The sequence below is a fragment of the Staurois parvus genome, unplaced genomic scaffold (assembly GCF_062004578.1).
Source record: "Staurois parvus isolate SC_StPar_1 unplaced genomic scaffold, SC_StPar_1.0 ptg000981l, whole genome shotgun sequence".
NCBI classification, from domain to species: domain Eukaryota; kingdom Metazoa; phylum Chordata; class Amphibia; order Anura; family Ranidae; genus Staurois; species Staurois parvus.
The window spans coordinates 1,347,694-1,369,983 of NW_028318777.1; the positions used below are offsets into that span (position 1 = coordinate 1,347,694).

At 42.0% G+C, this 22,290-nt stretch overlaps 1 protein-coding gene across 1 annotated transcript in view; it reads left to right on the forward strand.

Moving 5' to 3' along the window:
- The window catches only part of LOC149441467 (phosphatidylinositol 4-kinase type 2-beta-like), a 162,973-nt gene that overhangs the window by 62,546 nt on the left and 78,137 nt on the right, over positions 1–22,290 (forward strand). The window contains 1 exon segment of the mRNA XM_089657323.1: positions 3,795–3,926. Within this exon segment, the coding sequence (XP_089513449.1) occupies positions 3,795–3,926 (132 nt within the window).

Genomic DNA, 22,290 nt, shown 5'->3' on the forward strand with positions numbered 1-22,290 from the left:
TCTTTCATGTAAAGGCAATGCTAATGGCTAATTGGCTGCAGGATTGCTTTTACAAGCAGTGGGAGGAGATGCCCCCTCCTGCTGCCTTCCACGGCTTTCTCAGCCAGTCCCATCTCATCCCATCGGGGAACCTGAGAATGCATCCGTCGTTTCCCCCAGCTGACCATAGAAGTGATTGGAGACCACAATGTCTGAAATAGTGCAGCGCCGAATAGCAAAAAATGGCCTGGTCAGGAAGGCGGGTAAATCTTCCAGGGAGCAAGTGGTTAGGCTGTTGGAGTGTTTGTTGTTCAGGTTCTTGTTTGCGGTTCTTTTTGCTATGTTGTTGCCCACCCCTCAGTTTGATGCTTGTGTATGTTCTATGGTCTGTGAATAAAAGTATTTTTTTCCAGACCTCTATGATTGAGATAAGAATTTTGGCTTACCTGTAAATTCTTTATGTTGGAGTCTCAAGGAATGGGTGGTATCACATTGGTGTGCTCTAGGGGCAGCCCTAGCAAGTTTGCTCTGTACTCCAAGGTAAGAAATCTTAAAATCGAATCAAATGCAGAGTAGTAAATGACAGCTGGCATCTGATTAGCAAAAATACAGGATATAAAGAAAACTAGACTGCAGATATGGAACATTATTGTTGCAGTTGGAGGTGAATGAATCAGATAAGTCCAGTTTTATATCTAAATTATTTATGAATTGGTCTTTTAGTCATATAATCCATTTTAGTAGTTTAATAAGAATACACATTGATTGTCCATACCCTTTTAAAATCTACAAGTCTAGTGCCCTAGACCTAAAGGCCTGTGTCTTCAGAGCAACAGGTAAAATAAACATGTACAGCTCTTGCCGTGTTGATATTGGTATCTAGACCAGCCAGCATTATACTAATTTTTTGAGGATAGGAAACTTCCAGACTTCAGGTTTTGAAAGCTGACCTTTGAACAGATATTCCAGAAAAGTAGTCAGTTTTTTAAGGAATGCAGGTTGGAACCCTAGCCAGCTTTTGTCAACTTCTGTAAGCCCATAAGGGCACAAGACTACTCCATTTCATGGTTACATTCGTTGTGACAATACCCAGAGTAAGTAGGAGCTAATCGATCAGCAGAGGTATTTATTGAGATGAGAGGGTTTGCTCTAGCTGAGTTTCAAACAGCTATACAAAGTAACCAGTCAGCTTCTAACCTCAGCTTGTTCAGTTAAACTTTAAAAATGTAAACTAGAAGCTAATTGTCATGCTCAGCTGCACCAAATTCTGTCTGCTCCAGTCCAGATAAATTCCTGACATAGTGTTTTTAGGTTCTGAGTGCACTAAAAAACAAAACCACAGAGCGCAGTAAGCTACCTACAATCAAATTAGGTACTGTATGTCTAAATATAGTATTAATAATAAGCAAACTTATAAGTGACTACCCAAACAAATACAAAAAATTATAATAATAATAATAATAAAACCAAAGAAAATATATATATCTCCAAAAATTATATATATCCAAAAATTATATGAAGTCCCATACACCTAAAGTCCAAAATAAAGTTCACGTGTCCAAAACTCTTTCCAGTGATCTCTCAATTTGTCTTTATCCCCAGATCAGATTGGTGATATAATCCAGAATATCTTCAAGTGCCTCAAAAGAAAAAAACTCAACATAGTGTATTACCCTATAAGAATTATATATTTTGTGCCACACGTGTAACGTGCAAAATAAAAAACTAAAAGTGTCACAGCAATCGTGAGATCTCAAGGGTATAAATTGAGTAGTAAGTAACTTCACTGCACACAATGAACGAAGTGCATAATTACCCCCATCACAGATAAAATCAGCATAAACTCCATACTCCAGATGAAAGTGTCTCCACAAATGGATCTATTATCTTCTCCTGCCTTTGCCCTCAGACCTCATAAGCAGACCAGGAGTCAGTATATGTATAAAAATTTCAACAATTTTATTGTAGCAACTTACATTTAAGTTAGATGAGCACAGCTTCCATGCACTAAGAACGTCCCAAAAAGAGAGCCCACTCTTTAGCGGTGACTGCTTACAGCCCCTTAATCATAAGCCAGAGAGAGCCAGGCAACCATGGGAGTCTCCAGGGTTGGAACTACCGCGTGTTCCCGAATCCAAAATGGCCGCCCCGGCACTTCCGGAAAACGTCAGTGCGTCACAACGTCACGTGCCCCGTGAGTGGGCTCTCTTTTTGGGACGTTCTTAGTGCATGGAAGCTGTGCTCATCTAACTTAAATGTAAGTTGCTACAATAAAATTGTTGAAATTTTTATACATATACTGACTCCTGGTCTGCTTATGAGGTCTGAGGGCAAAGGCAGGAGAAGATAATAGATCCATTTGTGGAGACACTTTCATCTGGAGTATGGAGTTTATGCTGATTTTATCTGTGATGGGGGTAATTATGCACTTCGTTCATTGTGTGCAGTGAAGTTACTTACTACTCAATTTATACCCTTGAGATCTCACAATTGCTGTGACACTTTTAGTTTTTTATTTTGCATGTTACACGTGTGGCACAAAATATATAATTCTTATAGGGTAATACACTATGTTGAGTTTTTTTCTTTTGAGGCACTTGAAGATTTTCTGGATTATATCACCAATCTGATCTGGGGATAAAGACAAATTGAGAGATCACTGGAAAGAGTTTTGGACACGTGAACTTTATTTTGGACTTTAGGTGTATGGGACTTCATATAATTTTTGGATATATATAATTTTTGGATATAATTTTTGGAGATATATATATTTTCTTTGGTTTTATTATTATTATTATTATTATTATAATTTTTTGTATTTGTTTGGGTAGTCACTTATAAGTTTGCTTATTATTAATACTATGTTTGTACTTCAGGGGAAGGAATGTTAAGCAATTTATTGGGATTTTGGTAGAGGAAGGAAGTGCTATTTATTTTGTATTGTATGTCTAAATAGTTCTACAATTTCAGAGCTAAAGGATATAAAACATAATTTCAAGTATATCGAATGTAAAGGGTTAAAAACGGCAAGTCCCAAAAGAGCCCGTTTGTCCATGCAATGATCACGGAAATATAGTTCAAAAGTAGCAGCTTCAATATCTCTGTAGCTGGTAAAGTACTAGACACAGGCATCATCAATGATAAATCAAGATACCATGAATGAAAATAATATCCACTCACTTGAAAAGCTTTAACTGTGTGCAGCCAGAACACCTCTGAAAATTCATGGAGTACTTCCCTATGCTTCTCCTGTGGCTAGAAGTAGAGGTGTGAATTGAGAGGATCTTAATATGCTGCGGATCTCACTTCACATCTTTACTGCTGGCCACAGGAGAGGAAGGCACTCCATGAATTTTCACTACCAGCTGCACAGATATCCTTTTGCTTTTAAATATACATTTATTTAGACACACCTTTTTATATATATTTGATTGCAGGTAGCTTGTACTTTGAGGTTTGTTTTTTGATGTACATAGTCTGCCAGTCTCTATCTGGTGTCCATAGCAGCAACTACCTGTAAAAAGATTTTCCAATTGGATGGTAATTGATGTTTTGGCTCCTTAGGATTGGTGTTCTTTTTTTGTTTTTAGGATCTACAGTGGCACTTTGTACAGGTTTAAATATATAAATACTCTTGCACGTGATAGTTTCAATTAATTGAACATTACTGTTTCCTAAACTACATTTTTCTTTCAACTATGTTATATCATGTTACTTTATCTTGTCTATAGAGCTTCTTAATACATTTTAATAGCTATTAATATTATAGCCATGTAAAGTATTTTTTTTTCATAATGTTATTTTTTTCTCTTAAGGTAGTGTGGCTTGTCAGTGAAACTTTCAATTACAGTACAATAGACCGTGCAAAGTCAAGAGGCAAGAAATATGCCTTAGAAAAAGTACCAACAGTAGGCCGAAAATTTCACCGCGTAGGTTTACCTCCTAAGGTAATTTTTTTTTTTTTTCACTTTCATAATTCCAAATGTGATTACAGTTTGGGAATTTTGCAGACTCTGTTGCCATGCATCCTACATCATTATTTCACCAAGGAGACTTCTGTGGGTTTGAAATATACAGTACTTATCAATTGTTTTTTCATATTTTAAAAGTGGCTAACACTGCAGTTATTTGTCAAGGCTGTTATTACTTTGGTCCTGCTGTTAAAAAAAAAAAAAAAAAAAAAAAAATATATATATATATATATATATATATATATATATATATATATATATATATACACATATACACACACACACACATCTACATACACTGCTTAACATAAGTGAGTGCACCCCTTTTTAAAGAGTAATATTTTAATCTATATCTCAATGAACACAAGAACAATTTCCAAAATTTTGACAAAACCGTTTTATAGAAAATTTTTGTTTAGCTCATTACAGGTGAGGTTAAAAATATAACCTAATTACAAAATCTTCAGCGTTACTCAAATTAGATGATGCAAAAATGAATACACCCCACAACAAAAACTACTCCATCTAGTATTTTGCATGACCTCCATGATTTGTAAGGACAGCAGCACCAAGTCTGCTAGGCATAGAATGAACAACTTGGAGACATTGCAACATCTGTCTTTTTCCATTCTTCAAGAATTACCTCTTTTAGAGCCTGGATGCTGGATGGATAGCGATGCTCAACTTGTTTCTTCAGAATTCCCCATAGGTATTCGATTGGGTTCAGATCAGGCCACTGAATCACTTTCACCCTGTTCTTCTTCAGAAAAGCAACAGTGGCCTTAGATGTGTGTTTTGGATCATTGTCATGTTAGAAAAGTGCATGATGGCCAAGGGCATGGAGTGATGGTAGCATCTTCTCTTTCAATATAGAGCAGTATATCTGTGAATTCAATGAAATGCAGTTTCCCGACACCAGTAGCACTCCTGTAGTCCCACAGAAGGACACTGACACCATCATGTTTCACTCTAGTCACCAAGAATTTTTCTTTGTACTCTTTACCTTTGCGACATCATACAGTTGTGAAGCCATCAGTTCCAAAAACATTTATTTCTTCATCGTATATCATGGAACACAGCAGGCTATTCATTTCACGTGTAGGTGAATGGACACTGGCCGACCAATCAGAGGAGGTCCTCCCCTATATAACACCTCCTACACAGGAAGTACTTCAGTTTTTTCATCAGTGTCTTTAAGGTGGATGGTCACTCAAAGTGTTGCATGTGCTCTAGGAGCATACTTGGAACGTCCAGAACAGTTCCATTAGAGAATCGGGGACTTTAATCGGATCCATTCAGAAAGCTGTTAGCCAATATGGATGGTACCTGAGCCTTGCTGGATAAGGAGAAGAATCCTCGGGTTTTTGCCTGTAATGCAGCCTTATGGTGCTGGATCTTGAATAACGGAACCCTGTGCAGTAAAATACTGACCAAGGTGCTTTCTGACAGAGTGCTGTACAGGTCTGAGGCATTGGCCCCACAGTATGGGGACCAAGTCCTTGAAGGCCTGCATGACAAGGCCTGCTGTGATGGGTGAAGGTTGGACTCCTGTTATGATTCAGGGTCCTGCGGCGGGAATGGTATGTTTTACATTTGCAGTATTTCTTTGAAAAATCCAACTGTTTGGTCATTCTCCTGGTGGCCACTGAGGCAGTGTGCTGTTGGTCTAGCTAGGCTATGCTGTGTGAGTCTCTAAAGGAGTATTGGGCTGCACTTTTCTCCTCCAGCCACTAGAGGTCATGGGAACGCTCTCTATAGCCTACACTGGTCCAGTGAAGGCAGGAAGTAGATGGGTTGCCATTTTAGTTTGTGTTCCCATGTGGCTGGTGGTTTGTGAGGCTCCTGAGAGGTAGCAGAGAAACGAAGCAGTCTATGGCTGGATGATGGTGTGTATTTCCTTTGGGGGTGTTGTATGACCAGACATGACGTGATTTTACACTGCATTAGTCTGCATAATCCTGGGGGGCTTGCACAACTGTTTTTTTTATATCATTGCATTTAAAGGTGTTGAGTCTCCAGAGTAGCTTGCATTTGATCTGCAGGAGCTTACATTTTAGCTGCACTGAAGCAGCATGGAGGCTGCATTCAGGCTGTGTTTGATACTTATGTGGTTGCCTAGCATGGAACCAAGTGCCTTTTAATTGTGACGCAGTTCTTTGTAACCATACGGTTTTAGAAAGTGGGGCAGTTGCATCATTGTTTTACATTATTGCATGCATACATACCTGCATAGTTTTGTGAACTGTATAAACTGCATTTGTACATGAATTCCATGCATGCGCACCTGATGCCTGGACCGCATTTGTGCATGCATACCTGATGCCTGGGCCGCATCTGTGCATGTGTACATGATGCCTGGGCCACATCCGTGCATGCAAACTTTATATGCATACATACACTTGCATGAATTGCATACTTGCATGCATACTTTTGTGAAATGGATACTGGTATAATTTGCATACTTGCATGCCTATGTACCTGCATAGCTGCATGCTTGCTTGCCTGTGCGATCACATAACTGTAGCCCAAGATGCCTATGGACATACAGTGAAGGAAATAAGTATTTGATCCCCTGCTGATTTTGAATGTTTGCCCACTCACAACGAAATGATCAGTCTAAAAATCAAATGGTCGGTGTATTGTAACACTGAGAGACAGAATAGCAACAAAAAATTCAAAAGAAATGCATGTCTAACAAATTATGCACTGAATTGCATGTTCATGAGGGAAATAAGTATTTGATCCCCTTCACAAACAATGATTTAGTACTTGGTGATAAGTCCCTTTTGGCAATCACAGAGGTCAGATGTTTCCTGTAGTTGGCCACCAGGTTTGCACATGTCTGAGGAGGGATTTTTGCCCACTCCTCTTGGCAGATTCTCTCCAAGTTATTAAGGTTTGGTGGCTGACATTTGGCAACTCAAACTTTTTCAGCTCCCTCCACAGATTTTCAATTGGATTAAGGTCTGGAGACTGGCTAGGCCACTCCAGGACCTTAATGTGCTTCTTCTTGAGCCACTCCTTTTTTGCCTTGGCTGTGTGATTTGGGTCATTATCATGCTGGAACACCCATCCACGGCCCATTTTCAATGACCTGGCTGAAGGAAGTAGGCTCTCACCCAAGATTTGACGGTACATTGCCCCGTCCATCGTCCCTTTGATGCGGTGCAGTTGTCTTGTCCCCTTAGCAGAAAAACACCCCCAAAGCAGAATGTTTCCACCACCAGGTTAGACAGTTGGGATGGTGTTTTTGGGGTCATAAGCAGCATTCCTCCTCCTCCAAGAGGAGAAAAGGAGAGAAGCGCCTCTAAGTGCAATACGTCTTTTTATTCAAGTCTAAATGTAGAAACACTCACATGTGTGAAGTAATCATAAGCTTAAAAACCGTGGTTAACAATAGTTAACGGTGGGGTGGTAACCTGGGTGAAGAGCCTTCATCTTACTGCGATGTGGGGAGGTCAGCTCTCGGCTGGAACAGCGTGGTGGCTGGTGGGGAACAGCGGTGAGGCCGGCCGGTGTGCACGTCCTCCCTCAGAGCCGGATGGAACGCACGCTGGAACGCAGCGGCGGCGTGGCCGTGATGACGTCAGATCCCAGGGTGCACTGCGGCGCGTTTCGGAGCATGCGCTGGCCGTGGAAGGCGGAAGTGCGCTCCTTTTTCAAGCAGGGGGAGGTGGATGAACAGGGGTGAATATATAGGGAACGTGAGTCTAATTGATCAATTAACCAGTGATTGACCATTGCTGTATGGTGAATAGTGTAAAGTCATGGATGTTAAATGGGGGGGGTAAAGGAAACCAAATGGAAAAAATAGAGGATGTAATAAATAAGAAAAAAGAAGAAATAAAAATGATGAAATGAAAAGATGAAAAAATGAAAAAAAGAAAGAAAAAATGAATGAAATGAAAAATGACATTAATAAAAGATTTTTGAACAGTTGAAAATCGAAGAAGCTATGTGAAAAAAGTTGATGGGGGCAATAGGAATACAGAATAAAAAAGGAAACAGAGCTAAAAAAAATCAAAAAATTAAAGAATTAAGAAATTAATAAATTAAAAAATGTATAGTGGTATATATATGTTATAAGATTAAAATTAAATTTACAAAATTGAGAAAAAAAAAATTATATTCTGGGAGATTAGTGGGGTAAAAGGTTCACCTTGCAGCACTGTCACATCAATTATGTAACAGTAGTGAGCAGATATTTAGTGGTAATACAGCATGATTGCAAGGTGGGATATGGTTATGGCTCTACAGGAGCTTCATAATAATTATAACGTATATACATGTTGCTAGCGGGTATATTGACAATGGGTGTTAACATGGTAGGATGATAAACATATTGGTAATAGTACATGCAAATGACATTATAAAGAGTAAATTACATTGTAAAAAATAGAATAAAATATAAATAATGAACAAAAGGTTATAAATAATAAACTAAAAATTGGATTAAAAAATTGAATAATAAAAAAAAAAAATTCAATAAATTTGATAAAAAAAAAAAAAAAAGGAAAGCATCATTGTGAGTGTTGTGTGGCTATGAACGGGAGATTGTAGTGTTTATAGTATAGTGTTAATGTCTAATTCCTCGTTGAGTCCACCTGGGGACAATGTATCTAATGTAAATATCCAATAAGTGTCTTGTGAACAGAGTTTTTTGAAACGATCAGACTCAGAGAGATTGTTGCGTATGGATTCTAAGACCCATACTTGTAGGCCATCAGTGGATTTTTGGTGATATTCAAGGAAGTGGCGGGGGATGCTATGTTTGTCTTTACCATCTTCAATAAGACGTCTGTGCTCGCCAAACCTGGCGTGGAGGGGTCTGATGGTGCATCCCACATATGGGAGGCCGCAAGGGCAGGATATACAATAGATCACATGATCAGTGGAGCAGTTGTAAAATTCTTTGAATGAATAGGTTTTTCCTTTTGTGGTGAAGTTTATTTGTCCGTGTTTAACAAATATGTGAAAAAAGTTGATGGGGGCAATAGGAATACAGAATAAAAAAGGAAACAGAGCTAAAAAAAATCAAAAAATTAAAGAATTAAGAAATTAATAAATTAAAAAATGTATAGTGGTATATATATGTTATAAGATTAAAATTAAATTTACAAAATTGAGAAAAAAAAAATTATATTCTGGGAGATTAGTGGGGTAAAAGGTTCACCTTGCAGCACTGTCACATCAATTATGTAACAGTAGTGAGCAGATATTTAGTGGTAATACAGCATGATTGCAAGGTGGGATATGGTTATGGCTCTACAGGAGCTTCATAATAATTATAACGTATATACATGTTGCTAGCGGGTATATTGACAATGGGTGTTAACATGGTAGGATGATAAACATATTGGTAATAGTACATGCAAATGACATTATAAAGAGTAAATTACATTGTAAAAAATAGAATAAAATATAAATAATGAACAAAAGGTTATAAATAATAAACTAAAAATTGGATTAAAAAATTGAATAATAAAAAAAAAAAATTCAATAAATTTGATAAAAAAAAAAAAAAAAGGAAAGCATCATTGTGAGTGTTGTGTGGCTATGAACGGGAGATTGTAGTGTTTATAGTATAGTGTTAATGTCTAATTCCTCGTTGAGTCCACCTGGGGACAATGTATCTAATGTAAATATCCAATAAGTGTCTTGTGAACAGAGTTTTTTGAAACGATCAGACTCAGAGAGATTGTTGCGTATGGATTCTAAGACCCATACTTGTAGGCCATCAGTGGATTTTTGGTGATATTCAAGGAAGTGACGGGGGATGCTATGTTTGTCTTTACCATCTTCAATAAGACGTCTGTGCTCGCCAAACCTGGCGTGGAGGGGTCTGATGGTGCGTCCCACATATGGGAGGCCGCAAGGGCAGGATATACAATAGATCACATGATCAGTGGAGCAGTTGTAAAATTCTTTGAATGAATAGGTTTTTCCTTTTGTGGTGAAGTTTATTTGTCCGTGTTTAACAAATTGGCAAGTTTTGCATAGCGCTTTGTTGCATCTATACATGCTGACAATGGGTATGAGGCAGATTGTGTTGGTGGGTGGGTTGTTTTTGGTGGGGGCTATCTTGTTTTTAAGGTTGATCGCTTTGCGGTAGGTGTATTTTGCTTTTTTATCTAAAATGTCTATTAAATGTGTATCCTGTAGTAGTGTCAGCCAATGTCTATTGATGATAGACAGCATTTTGTGAAAGTTGTGGAATTTGGTTATAAATCTGACCTGGTTGGGAGGCTCTGTGCTATTGTGTATTTGGGGTCTACCCTTGCGGTAAAAGGAGTGGGCCTCATCTACTAGCTTGTGTGGGTAACCTTTGTCTAGGAATTTCTTTATTAGAATGTCGCTCTGGAGATTGTAATCTGAATCTGTGGTGCAGTTTTGTCTGAGACGACAGAATTGTCCTTTAGGTATATTTTGGATCCATGTGGGGTGGTGGCAGCTGTTGAAGTGGAGGTATGAGTTGCCAGATACGGGTTTGAAGTGTTTTTTTGTTAATATTTGGAGATTGTCATGGTATAATTCGAGATCTAGGAATACAAGAGTAAGTTTGTGGTGAGTGGAGGTGAAGTACAGTTCAAAAGGATTTGAATTGCAATGGGTTACGAACTGGTCTACGTGTAATATTGGTCCATCCCAGATGACGATAATGTCATCTATGTAGCGGCCGTAAAAGATGATGTGGGCGGCAAAGGGGTTGTTGTGCCATATGTATTTGTCCTCCCAGAAACTCATAGTCAAGTTGGCATATGAGGGTGCAAAATTGGCTCCCATGGCTGTACCTTGATTTTGTAAGTAGAAATCGTGGTTGAATATAAAGTAATTGTGTTTGAGGCAAAATGAGGTGGCGTCTACTATAAAGGAAGATTGTTTGGGGTTGAGTGATGGATCCAAGGATAGATAGTGCTGGATGGCGGTGATGCCTACATCATGGGGTATCAAGGTGTATAGGGAGCAGACATCTAACGAGACCCAACAATAGTTGGGTTCCCAGGAGTATGTTTGGAGTAATTCTAGCAAGTGTCCGCTGTCCCGGATATACGAGTGTTGAGCCTGTGCCAGGGGTTGTAGGAAGTGGTCGATATATTGGGAGAAACCGCTGGTAATGCTCCCTGTGGCCGCTACAATTGGTCTTCCTGGTGGATTATTTGGATTTTTGTGTACTTTGGGGAGAAAGTAAAAATACGGGGTGTTGTAGAAGTCTTTAGATAGAAAAGAGGCTTCCTGCTTGGTGATGACACCATCAAGTAAGGCTGTGTTCGTTAGTAGTAGTGCGTCCTGTTTGAATTCGGGTAGTGAGTCTTTAGTTAATTTGGTATACGTGGATGTGTTTGAGAGGAGTCTGAGGGCTTCGTCTATGCAGTCAGTGGTGTTAAGAAGTACAATGCCGCCACCTTTATCGGCGGGCTTGATAATAATGTCCTTATTGTTTGATAAAGTGGTAATGGATTTTTTTACAGTGTTTGGTAGATTAGAGGAGGAATGGTGTTGGTTGGAATTGCACAATTTGATGAATTCCGAGTAGACTATTCTATAAAAACTTTCCAGGTAGGGTCCTTAGAATGTGTAGGATTGAATACTGATTTGGGTCTGAGCGTAGTGTGGGCCATGGGTGGGGGGTATAAAAGTTGTGAAGAAAGTGAAGTGAGTTTTGTCACGATCGCACGGTCGCCGCCACCAACATGCGACAATCGCACGACCGCGACTAACAGTAATACGTCACGCCCGCGGCGTCAGACCCCAGACCTTCTCAGCAACTCGTGACCGAAGGATCGGCCGATCTAGAACCGCAGTGTGACGCGCGTAACAAGACCCCACCCAGCTGCACCCTGCACAGCAACTGTCCAGCTAATGGGCTACAATCGGTGCCTGCAGCCTGAATGCGCTTGTTACTGGGTCGGGTTAATTACGCAACTAACCCTCTACTGCCACCACCACTTTTGTCGGAGACTGGGAAACTCCCGTTATCAAATATACACTATAATGATTGAAAAGTCGCCTGTCCAATACGGTCACCGCAGGCCGATTGGGCAGAGGATTAAACAAACACAGTAGCGTCTCTTCAAAGGCAGGATTTTGTGAATTGCAAGTAAGTGCTTAGAAACAGTTTGACTCTTTTAGTAATAAATCTTTCTTTCTGAAAGTGTTAAACAGGTGCAATAAAATATTTACAAAGAAAATGTAACTATATATATATATATATGCATATGAAGGTACAGCAAAGAGATAATGGGAAGGGAATTAAAGAGTTCAGTTACTTGCCAATATGCCTTGGTTTGTAAGCAGATCCAAGTGCAGAGCTGGAAGGGTCTTTGATCTTCTCTGTTACGATGATAAACTCAGGAAATGTGTGTGTTGAACTTCCAGGCTTGCTAGCCTGTCCCTTTTTAAAAATCCCTCTGAAAGGGGGGGGTTGCTCTGACTACGCTGTGTTGGGAGGGGTCAGGAGAACTCTGAATTCGAACCCACATCTGTCATAATCCATGACATGAAACATACAGTTGACCTGAGGAATGTTCAATTAATTGCTGGTCAGTTTTACGATGTGTGGGCCTACACAGTTTTGGGTGACGAAGGTTACACTCCAGCAGACTGCCTGGCACCTGGACTCAGGATGTCATAACCTGGTTGACCCGCACCATCTGTCAGGAGATAACGTTTGCCTCTCAGGAAGGGAAGGGGTAGGGAATGAGGGCTGAGGAATACTTCCACTAAGCGAAAAGGAAAAGGGGAATTCCGCGTCCAACTCTGATGAGCTAGTTTGCTACACCTCCCCCTCAGGTGGTTGCCAGGGAGGGGACTACAAGTTCCCTCTTGTCGCAACCGACCTGTCCAGAGGTTCCTCTTGTGTCGTCCTGGTACTGCTGCACTGCGGGAGAACCGGAGTCCGTCTGAACAGGACGCCGTTCTCCCCAGCAACACTACTGGGCCGACCAAGTGAGTGGTCACGGGTGGGTACCAGTCGGCTGTGGCTATCCGAATCCCATGGCAACTGCCGGGGTGCTGACCTGTTCACAAACCACTTCGGCTCAGGGGTGTCATTTGCTAACATATTAATATGTAGCTTCTTGTCGAGGTAGAGAAGGAGATTTCCCTCTCCTACCTTCTTCCTCAGGCTTAGGATTACATCTGGCCTGAAGGTAGTAGTGCCTGTGGGCACCGGAACCGGATAGGCGAATTCTGGGCCTCGCCTCTCAGTGGTGTCCACAGGTACCTTCATCCAAGATGGACAGTCCTCGTTACCTGCTAGCATCCAGGACGCCAGTTCCTCTAGTTTCCTGTCTGCTAGGTCAGCCACAGGTCCAGCTGAGCCATGATCATCGCATCCAGGCGTCCTACCGTAGCCAGCTGTACCCACGACTGACGTAACCTGCTTTTTGGCCTGAGGAGCAGACCAGGCCTCAACTGCCTCAGTCTCCCCATGCCCAGACCTCTGGGGGTCTCTTCTTATGGATGGGTTCCTAAACTGAACCACTGACATGCCCCTCTGACAGTTACCCTTCTCTACTGTCAGACTGGGCACGGGCGGTTGGTTCCAGACTAGTGACAGGGGCCCAAGTGGCTCTTCCCAGACAGGGCCGAGCACCGCGAGGCCCCTAAAGTGGACAACTCCACCCAGGTCCACTGCGCATTGCGGGCCATTCCTGACCGCTGGATAGGCGGTTGGTGCATTCTCAACCCCAACTAGCTTTCCCGTGGATTCAGGCAAGCCACATGGAGTAGTGAAGGCTGGTTCGTCTTGAGCTTGCTGGGTTAGAGATGGTGGCCCATGCTCCTTGCTCAGGTCCATGATGGCAAAACAGTGGGCACCTTCCGGATGCTCCATTACCTTATGGCTCCTGGGCATAGGGTGTGCCACAACCACAGGACTGGCATTCAGTTTTCCAAGGTTCTCACAAAGCCTGGTCATCGTATCCTGCTTGAAGACCGCAACCACTAGGAATGCCCAGACTCTAGCGGACCCCTGGATTCCTGGCGGTGCCATTCCCTTTGTCTCGGTGGCCCAGTCAGCCGGCACCTTCTGAATCTAGACACCATCTATCAGAGGCCTGGCCAGCAGCTCCGGAACCCGAGTGCCAGGGAACGGTGATTGGGTCTGGGCCTGGCGGCCCTCTCTCTGTAACCCAAGCATCAACCCTCCTTCCACTCGTAATCCAGGCATGCTGCCTCTGCCTATGACATCTGCCTGTGAACACACCTTGCCAAATAAGATTAACTGACAGGCTTTCAGGCTCCCAGCCCCCAGTGACTAGGCCAGTCATTCCAGTCTCTATGCTCTTTTGTTTACTCTCCCCAGCAAGGGGGTTCACACCTAGCCCTGGACTAAAATCTCCACATGAATGACTTTCCAGAGCAGTCTTCCCTGTGGGACTACAAATCTCAGTTAGCTTACCTCTGAAGGTCCTTTGGGACTCGCTTTTCAGGGCTGCCTGAAGTGTGGAACTACAAGTCCCAGCCAGCTTACCTCTGAAGGTCCTTTGGGAATCGCTTTTCATTGCTGCCTGAGGCGTGGAACTACAAGTCCCAGCCAGCTGCCTAGTCCTATGCAAGGCCAGCGGCTGGGCACTTATCAAGGCACAATCTTTTGAGCCTGGGCACGGGACAGGCCTATCCAGACCATCCCTTTGCTCAGCCCCCAGAGATTGTACCTCAGCCCCCAACATTGAAAATGCATCCTTTGTTTCATCACGAACCTCATGCTCATTGTTAGCATTACCAACATTGCCGTCAACAATACAAACATTATTAATGACATTACTATCAATGTTACTAACATTATCAACGACATTACTGACTTCACTATCAAGGTTACTGACATTATTAATGACATTCCTGACTTTACTATCAATGTTACTGACATTAGTAATATCACCCTCAGTGTCACCACAACGATCATCAACAGTCACGTTCATAATATCAATGACACAGGAGTTCAATACCTCCCCAGGCAAGGGGATTTCTTCTTGTTCTCCAGGTAATGGAGAATCCTGTAGCCCCACACCATTCCCAGCCCCCTCCCTCTGTCCATCCACCGGTGGCCCAGACATTACCCCAATATCTGTCCACAGTACCTTGGCTTGTCCAGAGAGTTCCAGGGGGCCCTTCCGGGTATTTTCGGCAGGGGCATAGTACGACACCAGAGTGCCTAGGTCAACACCCAACAAAACAGGTGTGGGCAGTTCATCTGACACCCCCACCTCCCTCATCCCCCTCCCCGCACCCCAATCTAGGAATACCTTTGCACAGGGTATGCGTGAATGGGTCCCCCAACTCCTGTGAGGGTAAGTAACTTTCCTGGGATGAGGTTCTGTGGCTCAATCAGCTCTGGCCGGATCAAGGTGACTTCTGCCCTGGTGTCCCGGAAACCAGTTACAGACCGGTTGCCCACAGTAACGGGCTGCAAGTTGGCGGGGGTTACCCGCATCTTCCTGCAAACGAACAGCACAGAAGAAGAGTTGCTGGCCGGCTGGCCAGATGATGTCATCTGCTTCTGCTCAGGACACTGCGTCCTGAGATGTCCAGCTTTCCCACAGGTGAAACATCTGCGGGTGTCAGGCAGGAATGGCTTGGCTCCAAGCGTTGCAGGTGTGGGCGGAGGTGTGGCTTGACTCACCGAAGTAGGAGAGGTTGCTAGGGACGATTTCCCCCCTTTCCAGCTGTTTGGAGGAGCCTTGCGGGGGTCTGACACTCGCATGTGGACGAAGGTATCTGCCAGGTCTGCTGCAGTTTTAGTAGATGCTGGCTCCCTCTCCAAGACGAACTGTCTGACGTCTGCTGGACAAATGTGCAAGAGTTGATCTCATATCATGAGATCCTCCAAAGCTTCATAGGAATTAGCTTTCAGTCCCTTAGTCCACTGTCGGAATGTGGTGCGTAAGCGACTGGCCACATCCGTGTAAGAGTCCCCAGGTCCCTTCTGCATGGACCTGAACCGCTTGTGGTACACTTCCGGGGTCATCTGGTACTACCGGATAATGGCATCTTTTAAAAGTTCATAATCATCATCTTGCCCCTCTGGCAATTCAACAAATGCGTCCAGGGCCTTGCCTCGTAGCCCTGGTGTCAGGTACCGAACCCATTGAGCTTGGGGCACATGGTACTGACGGCACGTTTTTTCAAAGGACAGTAAGTATGTGTCAATGTCACTGTCCTTTTCCATCACTGGAAACTTGGCTGCGCCCACGGAAAGAGTGGCGTCCCTGTGATCTAGGGACCCGAGGTTCTGACCCGGTTGCTGCTGGAGCCTTGCCATCTCCATCTCGTGCCGACGATCAGCTTCCCTCTGCACCGCCTCCCTCTCAGCCTGGTGTTCCGCAGTTTCTCTGTCAGCCGCTGCTTGGCGCACTGCAGTTTCTCTGTCAGCCACTGCTTGGCGCTCTGCAGTTTCTCTGTCAGCCTGGCATTCCATGAACCGCAGGTATGCCTCCAGATCTGTCTCCATGAGGCATTTCAGGGCTTCCTGCATCTGAGGAGAGTCTCTGCTGGTTACAGGCACCACGGTGCTGGCGCGCTCAGGCGGTGGTGTGCCGCTAACATTTGGTGATCTTCCAGTGTCAGTCTCTGTATGCCCATCCTGTGAGGCCGTCTCTGAGCCACTGGCAATGTGGGTAACGGGAACCCCTCCATGTTCAAATTCCCCCGAGTTCTGATTTGCTCAGATATCATACTCCACTAGATCACTAATCAAATCTTCACATGTTTTGCGACCGACGTCCAATCCTCGTGAGGCACATTCAGCTTTCAAATCACCTTTGCTCATTTTCTCGTAATCTGCAGCACCAGGCATAATTGCAAGCAAAGATAGAAGAGAAAAGTAGGAAAAGGAAGGAGCTGTTGCTATATGTCTTTATATATTTATATATATATATATATATATATATATATATATATATAACAAATATGCACCCTTGTTTCTAAGGACTGTTTCCACAAAGGTTACAATCCTTCAGTGCAGAGCCAATCTTTCACAATGCACTGAAGCTCTTAATGCAATTATCCCACGTACGCTGCCAGCCAATATGTCACGATCGCACGGTCGCCGCCACCAACATGCGACAATCGCACGACTGCGACTAACAGTAATACGTCATGACCACGGCGTCAGACCCCGGACCTTCTCACCAACTCGTGACTGAAGGACCGGCCGATCTAGAACCGCGGTATGACGTGCTTAACAAGGCCCCACCCAGCTGCACCCTGCACAGTGACTGTCCAGCTAATGGGCTACAATCGGTGCCTGCAGCCTGAATGTGCTTGTTACTGGGTCGGGTTAATTACGCAACTAACCCTCTACTGCCACCACCACTTTTGTCGGAGACTGGGAAACTCCCGTTATCAAATATACACTATAATGATTGAAAAGTCGCCTGTCCAATACGGTCACCGCAGGCCGATTGGGCAGAGGATTAAACAAACACAGTAGCGTCTCTTCAAAGGCAGGAATTCGTGAATTGCAAGTAAGCGCTTAGAAAGAGTTTAACACTTTCAGAAAGAAAGATTTATTACTAAAAGAGTCACAGGTGCAATAAATTATTTACAAAGAAAATGTAACTATATATATATATATATATATATATATATATATATATATATATATATATATATATGCATGCATGTAAAGGTACAGCAAAGAGATAATGGGAAGGGAATTAAAGAGTTCAGTTACTTGCCAATATGCCTTGGTTTGTAAGCAGATCCAAGTGCAGAGCAGGAAGGGTCTTTGATCTCCTCTGTTACGATGATAAACTCAGGAAATGTGTGTGTTGAACTTCCAGGCTTGCTAGCCTGTCCCTTTTTAAAAATCCCTCTGAAAGGGGGGGGGGGGGTTGCTCTGACTACGCTGTGTTGGGAGGGGTCAGGAGAACTCTGAATTCGAACCCACATCTGTCATAATCCATGACATGAAACATACAGTTGACCTGAGGAATTTTCAATTAATTGCTGGTCAGTTTTACGATGTGTGGGCCTACACAGTTTTGAGTGACGAAGGTTACACTCCAGCAGACTGCCTGGCACCTGGACTCAGGATGTCTTAACCTGGTTGACCCACACCATCTGTCAGGAGATAACGTTTGCCTCTCAGGAAGGGAAGGGGTAGGGAATGAGGGCTAAGGAATACTTCCACTAAGCGAAAAGGGGAATTCCGCGTCCAACTCTGATGAGCTAGTTTGCTACAAGTGTAAATCTAAAGGTGGGCCGTCATCAGGGTGAGACTCAGCGAATAATTGTTCTAATATGTCTAAGGCGTCTGAGTCACATGGGGTTGGGGGGTTGATATTGTCTGTGTCAGGTGAAATGGCTGTAGGCTGGGTTTTTTTGGATTGAATGTGAAAGAATCTTTTTAAGGTGAGATTGCGTATAAATTTATTCAGGTCTTTGAATAGTGTGAATAGGCTGGGTGGGGAAGTGAGGGCAAAGTTTAGACCGTGATTGAGCAGAGAGATTTCAGTTTGTGATAGTTGATGATTGGATAAGTTGAAGATTTTAACAGTTTTCTGTGTTTGTTTTTGGTGTGTGTTGCGGTGTTTTATTTTGTCCCCCCCTACAGCCTCTGTGTGTTTTCTTTTTCCGTGGGGGGGATTTTGACCTAAAAAAGATGGTGAGGTGTTGGTGGGGGAGTGGTGGGCGGAAATGAGAGTGGGGTTGTGATGATTGTTCGGAATCGGAAGGCCAAGGGTGATGACAGTATGGGCATCTGTGGATGGGGATATGGGTTCAAGGGTGTTTGTGTGGGTGATGGTGATGGGGATCTGAGTACCATTTGGTGTGGTGTCACCAGTTATGGGTATAGGAGAAGTGATGGTCTGAGGTATATTTATAGGGTTTTTTTGTCGTTGGTTTTTGGAAGTGATATTGGGAGGCGTTTTAGTGTTGGGGCGAGACTTGGGTGTGTCTTTTTATTATGTGAGCTTTTGTGGTTGAAGTGATTGGTGTGTTGTGTGGGATATGATTTGGTGAATCGTGTTGGAATGAGAGGGGAGATGGGTTGTCGTGGTGTGGTGTGTTGTTGTAATGTTCTAGATGTGGGGGGGAGGACTAAATCCATGAAGGCAGCGATGCTGTGATTTTTCCAAGTGAAAACTCTATTGTGGTTGTAGTCATCTAGATCTCTTTTAAATTTGGCAATTTTGTTTGATACTGTGAGGTTCTCTTGATGTTTGGTGTTCTTTTTTAGAGTTTTTTTTTTTTTTTTTAGAGTTTTTAGCCACTGTGTGGGTAATTTTGTGTCCGCTGTCTAGGAATTCTTGTAACATGATTTGGATGTGATGTGTATGCTGTTGGAATTTGGTCTCTCTTTGGGAGATGATGACTTCTATACACTTGGTGGTACAAAATTCAGAGAGATTTTGCCAGTTTTTGTGGTTTGTAGGATCCAAGAAGGGGCAGGCCTTTAAGATTCTCAGGCCTCTAGGGGTAATCTTGTATGTAAGATATTGATTGAGTAAGAATTTGTCCCACCATTGGTGGTTGGCGATGGAAATGAGTCTTTCTAATTTTTTAAATTTGCCCCAAAGAGATAACGTGTCTTCCTTGGTAATATGGCAAGATCAGAAAATAAATCGGATGGAAAGAGGGCAAAGAAATTGTCTAGGATATCATATCTGATTGCCTCAATATCGTGGAATAGCTCCATGATGAAGGTGAATGGATGGAAAAGTATTCAGTAGTGTATGAGAGAGAGGAAAAAAAAAAAAAAAAAAATTGGAATTAAAATCTATGATTAAAAATAAAAAGTATTTGGAAATAAAAATAATAAAAATTAAAAATAAAAATTAAAAATAATTGAAAATAATTGAATTGTGTCAAAAATAGATTGTAGAAAAATTGTTTGAGGAGAAAAAAAAAAAAGAGTGGTTAATTGATAATTAGTTATGGAGTAGTGAATGGATAAAATAGTGTCGGTAATACAATGAATTAAAAAAATATTAAATAATAATGATGATGATCAAATTAAAGAGATGAGTCAAATTACAGAAAACGACTAAATAACTAAATACTACAAATAAATGTCTAGGTATACATGCATGTACACATATATGCACATTGAACACACATATGTTTGCCAACCCATGCACAGGCATGTACATGTGGAGGACTAAGTGAGTGGATGCTGCTGGTACTGCTACATGAGCACAAATGATTCAGAAAAAATGAGGAAGGGTTGTAACAGCACAAACACTGCAAAGTCTTGGGAAATAGTAGTATGGGGTGATCGTGGTATTAGTGGCTACTGTATGAAGAGCGTAGGATTCCGTGTGGCACTGAGGGCAAGGCTTCCAAATAAGCTGTAGCAACCTCTGTAGATGAGAAAAGGAGAGAAGCGCCTCTAAGTGCAATAAGTCTTTTTATTCAAGTCTAAATGTAGAAACACTCACATGTGTGAAGTAATCATAAGCTTAAAAACCGTGGTTAACAATAGAATTCAAAGAATTTTACAACTGCTCCACTGATCATGTGATCTATTGTATATCCTGCCCTTGCGGCCTCCTATATGTGGGACGCACCATTAGACCCCTCAGTGCCAGGTTTGGTGAGCACAGACGTCTTATTGAAGATGTTAAAGACAAATATAGTATCACCAAAAATCCACAGATGGCCTACAAGTATGGGTCTTAGAATCCATACGCAACAATCTCTCTGAGTCTGATCGTTTCAAAAAACTCTGTTCACAAGAAACTTATTGGATATTTACATTAGATACATTGTCCCCAGGTGGACTCAACGAGGAATTAGACATTAACACTATACTATAAACACTACAATCTCCCATTCATAGCCACTCAACAATCACAATGATACTTTCCTTTTTTTTTAATCAAATTTTTTTATCAAATTTTGTTGTTTTTTTTTTATTCAATTTTTTAATTTTTTAATCCAATTTTTAGTTTATTATTTATAACCTTTTGTTCATTATTTATATTTTATTCTATTTTTTACAATGTAATTTACTCTTTATAATGTCATTTGCATGTACTATTACCAATATTGTCAGGGCTCCAGGTATGACCAGAGGTGTGTGGACTGACACAGGGAAACGCAGGCTTCAGATATGGTATAAACAATATAATTTATTAAGACTAACAATACAAAACGCAGTGCAAGACTAAACATAAACACAGTGCAAACAAACCAAACCACCCACCGATAACAATACATACAATACAAAGAGTAGTCAGGCAGGCCGGGTCAGTAGCAAACGGGCAAACGGAGTACCAGGAACAGGCGGGAGAGTGGTAGGGGTCACAAGCTGGGTTCAGTAACTCACGGGCAGCGCGGTACAGAGGGTCGGGCAGAGAATGGTCAGGGTCACAAGCCAGGGATCAAGCAGGAGAAGTCAGCAGAGGTCAGGATCAGGCAGGGTCGGCAACAAGTCAGACAGGAACAGGAATAAAGGATACAAGGTACAAGGGCCCATGGAAAAACACACACCAAGGCCCTGACTGTGAGTCTGGCCATTCCTTAAATACAACCCCTGCAATCAGCTTCAGGTGTTTGGCTGATTGCAGGGGTTTGTCTCTGATTGCTGAGAGCACCCGCTGGCCAGCCCTGGTACTGCAGCCCACAAGGCAGGTGAGTCCCACCATTATTGGCAAGTCCATTCCTGACAAATATGTTTATCATCCTACCATGTTAACACCTATTGTCAATATACCCGCTAGCAACATGTATATATGTTATAATTATTATGAAGCTCCTGTAGAGCCATAACCATATCCCACCTTGCAATCATGCTGTATTACCACTAAATATCTGCTCACTACTGTTACATAATTGATGTGACAGTGCTGCAAGGTGAACCTTTTACCCCACTAATCTCCCAGAATATAGGTTTTTTTTCTTCTCAGTTTTGTACATTTAATAATTTAATTTTAATCTTATAACATATATATATATATATATATATATACCACTATACATTTTTTTTTAATTTCTTAATTCTTTAATTTTTTGATTTTTTTTAGCTCAGTTTCCTTTTTTATTCTGTATTCTTATTACCCCCATCAACGTTTTTCACATAGCTTCTTCGATTTTCAACTGTTCAAAAATCTTTTATTAATGTCATTTTTCATTTCATTCATTTTTTTTATTTTTTCTTTTTTTTCATTTTTTCATAATTTTTTTCATTTCATCATTTTTATTTCTTCTTTTTTCTTATTTATTACATCCTCTATTTTTCCCATTTGGTTTCCTTTACCCCCCCATTTAACATCCATGACTTTACACTATTCACCTTACAGCAATGGTCAATCACTGGTTAATTGATCAATTAGACTCACGTTCCCTATATATTCACCCCTGTTCATCCACCTCCCCCTGCTTGAAAAAGGAG